Source organism: Glossina fuscipes, unplaced genomic scaffold (genome assembly GCF_014805625.2).
Source record: "Glossina fuscipes isolate IAEA_lab_2018 unplaced genomic scaffold, Yale_Gfus_2 113, whole genome shotgun sequence".
Taxonomy (NCBI): Eukaryota; Metazoa; Arthropoda; class Insecta; order Diptera; family Glossinidae; genus Glossina; species Glossina fuscipes.
The window spans coordinates 2,906,009-2,915,159 of NW_023998456.1; the positions used below are offsets into that span (position 1 = coordinate 2,906,009).

General features: G+C 32.7%; 1 protein-coding gene across 1 annotated transcript; it reads right to left on the reverse strand.

The window, feature by feature from the left end:
• Positions 1-7,980: 7,980 nt before the first annotated feature.
• Positions 7,981-8,737, reverse strand: LOC119639779 (TM2 domain-containing protein CG10795). Its single transcript, XM_038037434.1, has 3 exons — positions 8,557-8,737; positions 8,411-8,492; positions 7,981-8,354 (listed from the first exon to the last, which is right to left on the reverse strand). The coding sequence occupies exons 1-3, from the start codon at positions 8,726-8,728 to the stop codon at positions 8,078-8,080; spliced, it is 531 nt and encodes a 176-aa protein (XP_037893362.1). The 5' UTR covers positions 8,729-8,737; the 3' UTR covers positions 7,981-8,077.
• Positions 8,738-9,151: the final 414 nt, after the last annotated feature.

The following is a 9,151-nucleotide window of genomic DNA, read 5'->3' on the forward strand; positions in this document are numbered from 1 at the left end:
AGGTCAATCCAATTCCAAATTCTCTCATGCTAAATTTCGAAACTTTCCAGCGTAACAGCAAAAATGTTTTTTACCCAAGCCGCTGATATGAAACTAACTACAAAGCCAAAACGGGCTGACTAAAAGTTAAATAGATATCTATCTATAAGAGACCTAAGATGGCTTCAACAATAATTAATTAAAATATTATAAGTTTTTACCCCTTTCGAGGCCGTACTTTTAAACAGAGCATGTTTAGTGTTACGACCGGTTTATAAATTTGACTCTAAGACCGTGTGATGCTCAAGCTTTTAACTAAGTGCGTCAATTTTTAAGGGTAAACAAACGGACGGCTAGATAGTTAAACGACATATCGAGGTTGTGAGATTCTAAGCTAATATCCATTCTCCAAACCCTATTTAGTAAACCTTGGTAATTCACAAGTATCGAGAACTAAGACAAATGCCATCATCATGCTAAGAGGAGCAAAAAGAAGAAATTCATGAATTAAATCGTCTGAAAAGCTTTGGAAAAGTTAACATTAATTTAAATTCACTTAAATCGTACTTAAATAGGAGGAGGATTTTCGTGAGTAGATAATAACCCGATTAACAATGAGGTTAATATTTCTAGACTTATTAGGTGTGTGATATATATATATATATATATAAAGAATTTCTTTTACGATCAAAAATCATTTAATACCCGTACCGGTACAGAACTTTATCAATCATCTAAGCAATGTTTGGAAGTTGGAACTTATACATATCAGAAAGAATTGTGGGGGGAGAAACTGCTTTAAGGAAAAGGGGACTCCACCTACTACTGTATGAGGCCAATTTATGATATTGCGTATACCCATTGTAAAGGAGACGGAAACCATTTTTTTTAACCACAAAAACTCTGCGACACAAATTAACTCTTAAAGAAAATTATATAAATACCGAGCCAAAAAAAAATTTAATATCCTTAAAAAGTTCAACAAAACTCAGGAATAAAAATTATTCACTTCTTACTTCATGATTGTCGTTGCTTGATCTATATGCCACTTTCCTTAAATTTTTTTTTTTAACATTCAATATTTTAAACTCACTTGTTAATGTTGCTTGATGCGTGGGCGATATTAAAATGATCGAATGTATGGAAAAAATGCGCGTTTGCATCTGCAAAATTTCTGCTAATTTGCAGAAACCGTTATCTTCTTTCATTGTATATATGAAAACACATAGTTATTAAAAAAAAATTGGCAGAATTGGAAAGCATTGCCACCCCAAAATATTTCTATTGACAGTGGTACGTAGATGAAACAAAATGTGAACATGGAAAAGTTGGCTACAATGGTACATGATTAGTCGCTTGGCGACAATCAACTGTACCCCAAAAAAAAAAAAACAAGGCGATAATCACGACAGCAGTTGGCTTCTTACAAGATTGCCTCTCTCGATTTAAGTGCGGCAAGCGGTAATCCATCATCCATCATTTTGGTATAGGTTTTTTTGGCGTAAGTTTTTTTGATGTAAGGCTATGTCAGCACAATTTCGCGCTCCGGAGTGCAATCCACGTTTTTGGTTGAATTCACATTTCAAATGTGCATACAAAGCATATTAAATTTAAAATGTCAACACCTACTCAAGAAATTGGTAGAAATTTTTATAAGAACTTTTATATTTTCTATTAAATTTAAAATCGCAATTTGTTTTTTTGTATATTACAGAACTTTTAGAACACGTTCTATTGCGCTTGTGTTGTGCAAACAGACGAGAAACTAGAGGCACGTGTAGGACGTTTTTTGATTCCAGTGTTTTTGAAGATCATATCGCCACATAGCTATTTTTTTTCGATTTTAGATCTGAAATTGGGAATGAATTCACGCTTTCTCCGCGCTGACAACGTTGAAAAGGTAAATACTTATGTAAATCTACGTTCGCTTTTAACACTCCTTGCTTGTAATATATATAATATGATATACTTTTCTGGTCGTACAGTATACTTTTCTGGTCGTATAGTATACTGCCAAAATAATGAGGTAAGTTGCTTTGCACTGTCTTTTGTTTGCCGAAAGAAATACGTTTTCCGGCACATGAAAATGTCCGCAATAAGGTGAATAAATTATTTAATGATGTCAAAATGATGCCCTATGAAGTTTATAATTTTTAGGTCGTGGAAGTTCTCACTCATATCAAACGTCGGATTACATCTAGACCTCAAATACAAATACCGGTAGAAGCATTAATCGATCAATATCAAACTCCAATACACCCTTTTTACAAAATCTTGCTATAATATTTATAACGATGGGCTATCCTCATTTAACGCTTGAGCGACCTAGTTCTCTAGCTGCTAAAGTAGTAAGCTATGAAGAAAAATTGGAAAACTATCAGGATAAGTAAGAAATCTTTAGTTCTCATAATTTGACTTATTTATGTTGATCAGAATAAATAAGAGATCTTTATTGTCTGCAATTTAGGCTTTTTATGTTGGTGTTAGTGGATTTGGGAGACTTGCTTTCACCTGACGATCCCGGGTAACGCAAGAATTTTTTAAAACTGGACAATAAAACAGCTTTAAAGCGCAACTTCTTACACTTATCGCAAGATGTATTATTGTTGCCCTACGGTTTCACTCAAGATCGGGATGTTCCGGCGGGTTAAAGCCCGTATGCCTTTAAACGTCTTATGATTAATAAATGGAAGGCAGAAGATTTAGAAAAGGTTTATATTTTAAAGAAGAAAATGATGATACGTTTTTGAAATTTTGTTCCGTGCAGATCAGAAAAGGTATAGTACGCTTTATCTGTGCGGGAATATTTACAGATAAAGAGATCTTCGTATTATTGATAGTGGCTTCCGCTGATACCCGCTTCAGTGTTGCAACTCCAGCTTTGGCTGAGCTCAGCACGATGATTGATTTTACAGATCACATCGTAACTATGCCGTTGTACATCTTATTCTCTGGTAACAATGCTGCTCAGTTAAAGCGTAAAACTATACATTGTTGTGGCAGAGTTGGCCAAAAGCTATTAATATATCTAGTCAGTTGTCGCGGTAAAGCCATCAATGCCGCCAATGGCATACAAGTGATACTTGGAGGTTTATTTGGTGAAAATACTAATCAAAAGTGCAAGGTCTATCTTTACAGTTTGCCGAAATCTTGATAAAGGAGTAAGTTTTAAAAAACATAAATCTATTCCATAAAATTGTTTTTCTTTGTAGAGGGCCCGCGGATTTCTTCTTTTTCGTAAGTTACAAACAAAAAAAAAACACAGTAAGCAAATGAGCTGACAGTTTTTGTTGCATAGGCGTACGGACGTTGTAGGCGGGTAATTTGATCGGTTAAGATTTCGAAATTTGTAGGCGATGTCTTAATTTTCGCGAACAGGAGAACATTTATCGCAGATACTACACGCAGTTGGGCAGACGAATAGATGAACAGTTTACGTACTTCACTTTTCGTGAGAATTCGTATATGAAGTGCGGAACTGCATGCCACTTCTTTTTCATACAAATGACATCAATTTAGTACGCGGAAATATTATTATGTAGTGATTTTTTCTAAATAAATGTTAAGAATGCTGTCTTAAAGATCTTTGACGATCGGCTGTTGTGCAACCGTCGATGCGATACACGAAATGATAAAATAATCATATAACTAATAATGAAGTTACGACATTGTTAAGTATCAATACTATTAGCATGCGTTCAATATGAAGATCCAACTTTTGATAGGAATACGATAACAATAAAGAAAAAAAAAATTAATTTCACCCTCTAGCTTAACGAACGAGTAAACGAGCTTTGATCTTTACGATTACTCATAGAATGTACCTGAAAATGTTTATCAACTGTCTTTAGGGCTCTTGATTGAAGGTATTCTATTTGTCCTGTGGATTTAACAGGTAGCTTATCCCGAGCATTTTCAAACTTGATCCAAGGTCATCAAATAAAAATACATTCATAACAAATTCAAACTTAGTATGTGGCATAATTACCAGCTAAAAGTTGGTGATTGTAATGAAATCAGAAAAACAAAGGAATAAAACTAAACAGGTTCAGAATCTTACGCTAATTGGAAATGTATGCATATTTTTATTGAGCGCCACGATATGCATAGAAGAGCAAGGAAATTACCAAGAAATCTAATATACTAGCTAAGCATATTCTGTTCTATTAAGCGAATAAACACCACATTTGTACACATAAGTACGTGTGTATATACGAACAGTGAACAGGTAGAAAATATTATTGTAAACAAGGTGGACGCTTATTCTCACATGTTTGGAATTATTGAGAATCATTTTCAGTTGGCGGCAAATTTTATACGCGGTCAGAAATAAACCAAAGATGTTAAATACAAAATATTATATTAATATATATACCCTTGTATATAATACCCTTGTACTCGAATATATAATTTTATAATACAGTCCCAGCAAGAGAGAGGAATGTACAGCAAACTCAACAAATTCTGCTTTGTTTGAAGTCAGTTTAACTGAATTTATTTTTCAGCAAATTCAAAAAATCCCAAACATTTTCAAAATTTAAAATGTTTCTTTTTTTCATAAAATTATTATTATATTTGATATAAAAAAGAGTAAAAAGTATTGGTTACTACTGACATTTTTAAAATCTTTTTATAACGCGTTTTACCGTAAACTTAGGCCGTTTACTTAGGCCGGGCATAAGGAAAGAAGTCTGAGGATGCAAAGTAAAGAAATCCCTATCGAAACATTCTATACACAAAGAAATTGCAGGATGTTAATAGACTGTTGAGAGTTTACCTTGGGAGTGGAAAGAGATATAAAATAACACAGGAAATGTCGTTATATCTTAGATCGCGGAAAAAATATTCCGGCAACGTTTTATTAGGATTCAGCGACCATGACTTGATAAGCTTTATAGGCTTTGTAGTTATACGAATACTCTAACATTTGGGTAAATTATGATGTACCACTAGAAACATGTTTTGCCTTTCAAAGCATTGAAGTGTTTAAAATATCAATGCTATGTAAAATATCGCAGAAAAGCACAATATTCCTTGCATTTTCTGCTCCACATGCTAAACTTCTTATTAGTTTATGGTAAATGAGTTTGATAAATAAATTGAAAAGTTAAAATTCGAATGAAAAATGGATCGTGCAATCATATCTTATTCTTCGCATATAATTTTTTTCATCGAAAGCATTCCTGACTATGAAAATATGAGATAGTCTCAAAAATTCTTAAATTTCTTTCATTTATTCCGTTCGTTCGTGCGCAAGTATGTGATTCAAGCTGTACAAAAAAGGGATACAAAATACAAAATGTGTTTGCCAAAAAAAAGTAATTTTTTAAAGCTAATGGAAAATCCAGTAACACCTATGCCGTTGAAAGAAACTCTAGCTAATCGACACATCTGACAATTACAAAAAGAATACCTTCAATGCAGACTACTCGGCGTATAGATGAGCGGGTGGAACTGTCTGTTCTTTTTTTTTCTTTTTCTCATTAAATATTAAAGATTGAGAAATCAATAAGAAAAGCCTATAAGGAAGTATACCGGGATTGCTCTATATTGTTGCAACATAATTGAAGCACTTCTACATATTCGATGGCTGTTATAAGACGCAGTTGCAAATAGGCTTCATACAAAAACAAAAGAAAAAAATAAAACAATTGTCAATGTATGCGTACAAAGCACAGAATGCTGAGCAAAGAATGTTGAGTTGTTGATCTTAAAGACAGAAATGTTCTATTGTCGCGTTATATTGTTGGGATACAATTAACGGATCAAAGACATTCGTAAAAAGTAGCAGACTTGCGGAAATTTAATAGAAAAAACTGGATAAAAATTTTTTAGGTATTCAAACCAAAGACACTTCATTCTCATCATTGTAAAGACATTGAAATCATTAGAGAAATAAACTTGACAACAATTGTACATTGTATATTGTTCGGGGGGCTCAGTTGACGTTTTGAAAGCCTCCATGTAAATGGCATCTATCAGTTGCAATTGATAACTTTCGACGTCGTCAAATTTAAATTGTTTTCGGAAGAAATCATGACATTCCGTATTAGACATGCCCGAGTCTGTAATTTTTTTACAGACCTCAACATGGCCCTTGTATATCCCGGCGGCGTTAGAGGGCTTTAAAATCCGCTTTGAAAGTCAAACATACTTTTTGTGATGTTTCCAAGTCCAGTGTTAAATTCTTTTCTATTGCTTCTTCTAGCGGAGAATACATTCATTCTTTTCTTTCTAATTGCTGTGAAGGCACCATTACTCAAAGAGAGAAATTGGTAGATTAAACGGGCCAATTTACTACGTGGCTGATTTTACGGGCATTTCCACAATAAACTAAAAGTTGTTGTAATAGAATTTGGATCGAATTAAGCTTAGTTTCATTATCACAGATGACAAGGCAAATGTCTATTTTCATCCAGACATACCGCAAATGTTTCGTGCATTTTTTTTTTTTTGAGTCGCAATAACGGCTGACAACTGCCTAAAATATCTTGGCTTACATATTGACAAAAGATTAACATGGAGAGATCATACAAAAGTTAAGCACCAATAACTTGAAAAAAGTGAAGGCTTTGTTGCTTAATTCGTTCAGAATTTCACATTAATTTAAAATTAAATGCATTTTATATAAGAATATATTTCAACACAATTACAGGAAACAGTCAGTGTAACGTTAAAGAGGTGAAAAGCGCTGAGAGTCATTGTATTTTTTTTTTTAATCCTGTGATTCCTTACCAATAAAATTATTCTTTGCATATTTCATATTTTATTTCCTATCTTAGAAATTGAATTCAACGCTTTTTTTTTTAAATATCTTGACAGGTACAATCACCTTTCCCCGATGAATCTTTTCTTCTTTCATTTTTCAATTGCTAGAAACAACGGAGACACCAAAGAGATTTCCAGAATAAGTATGTGAATCTTAGCTGGATCTCCTTATCAATACATGAAATATATTTTAAATGAACGATGTAAATGCAGTTACCGCCAATATATATTATTTTATAACTTTGTTTAAAATCAAATTTATAATTTTAATATTTTTTGGGTTTTTTGTTACTTCAGTTTTATGCAAATGTTTCAATTTCATGTTGTATTTTTTAAACTTTTTTTTTCCTCTCTTTATATTTTCGCAATTATTCATTTTTTGCAACTTCTTTCTGTACTTGCGAAATTGCTTTGTTGAAACTGATTGAATTGCATTGAGTTGAACTTTCGCTAAAACGGCTAAAAGCCCTCATCTGGTCCTTCCCTTTATATAGTTTCGTAAAAAGAATTCCTACAGAAATACACAGAGTTCCTTTCAATAAATGCAGATCCCCGACCATGAGAAATTTCCCCAACAATGCAAACATTCTCGACCGTGGAAAGCTATTTTATACATTTATATATAGTTATACATAAAAATGAATCCCGTCCGCACGCACAACTTTCAAATATCTACAGAAAAGCCCACGAAATTTTCTGATTGTTTTGGTGTTAATTCTGTCTTCTGCTCAGTTTATCGGGTACTAGAAGCATATAATGCTTGGTTCGCATATCATCGGTATTTGATTTAAATATAGAAATTTTGTTTAGACATATGTTTTCATATGAAATTTTAAAGAAAATAAATTTCCAAGCTAGTCTAACCAAATGGTTCTTTGCGTATCCGTAAAATTAATATTGAAAGCTATTTCCCAGACGTGTTAAGAGAGTACTTTCCACAGTTGATTTTAGTTTATTTCACTGTTTATAAATTATTTTAATTACTGCAAGTAGTCACCAGTGTCCCTAAAAATCTCACAAGTTAAAAAAAGGAGTAAATCAGAGATACTATGTACGCTTAACGCCAAAGTTTTCATGACGTTCAGAGGCTTATCTGACCGGGCAATAAAATAGAACAATTCGAATAAACAACTCTGAGTAATTCAATACAAACAATAGGACTAAGTTTGTTCTTTTCGTTGGAAATTCTTGCATATTATCTAAAAACAAAATCAAATGATTACAAATAAAGCAAATTACATATGATTATTAATATAGCGATCAAATTAAAAGTAATAAACAAACATTTCAGTCCTTTTTCTCAACAAACTACCCAATTATAAGTAATAATTCACCAGTCATCCTTAGGGACACGGTAAGTTTCATTATCGCTTCGTATGATTTCAACAACAGCTCCATAATATGGTATAATGTAATAAGAGCCATCTGCGGGTCGTACAATTTGTAAAGCAATCAAAATAATATCGACTAATTGGCCAATAAAGAAACCGCCCAATGTGCTAACTTTTAATAAGCCTATGCCATAGTAGCCCAAATAGAAACGATCCAAACCAAACATGCCCGTAAATACGGAAAGTAACAGAACGGTATCCAAATGGTAGCCATTACTGAAATTTTAAAAACGTATTATTCGTTTGAAAAATGCTAGAAATATAACACGTACGTCCATTTACATGGCATATCATTTGTAAAAGTATTGTTACCGGTAGTCTCACATTCAATACCTTCAGCTGCGATGCACCAAACTAAAAAAAAACGCATTGACAATAGTTAACATTTTTTTGAGACATAAGGGGTATAGCTCGCCACCTTTAGCAATTCCAGATTTATCACATCCTACGTATTGCTGGGTTTTCTGATCAATTTGATTTTTACTAGGGTCCGGACATAAATATTGACCCATTAATAAATTTGAACAGTCATAAGTCGCTGTTTGTGCAGTTATAAAAAATAATTCACTAAGTAAAACATATTTTAACATAATAAAGAACAAAAGACCTTCGACAACTTTTTGCTAAAATTAATTTTATACTGAGAACAGCTGTTTCTTGTTTACATCTAAATGCAGGGCTGTTGTCTAAGAGCATATGCTTTGAAGCAAAACGTTGCAAAATGTAACAAAGAACTGGAAATTTGTAATACCTAATTATTTTGTTTGGACATATAAGCCACAAATCTATTGGCTTAATCCATCTCTACTCAAGAAGCCAAAAAGAAAAAAAAATAATAATATTTTTTTTAATAAAAAAGTACAACCGAAATTTCCCAGGAATAAATATATAAATACATGACAGGTATCTTACCACCGTTCAATGCTTACTTTCCGTTAAATTGTTTCGTTTTTTTCATTTGAAATAAAATTTGTAAAACATTCAGCTATTATTCAAAGACGATGTTACTTAAG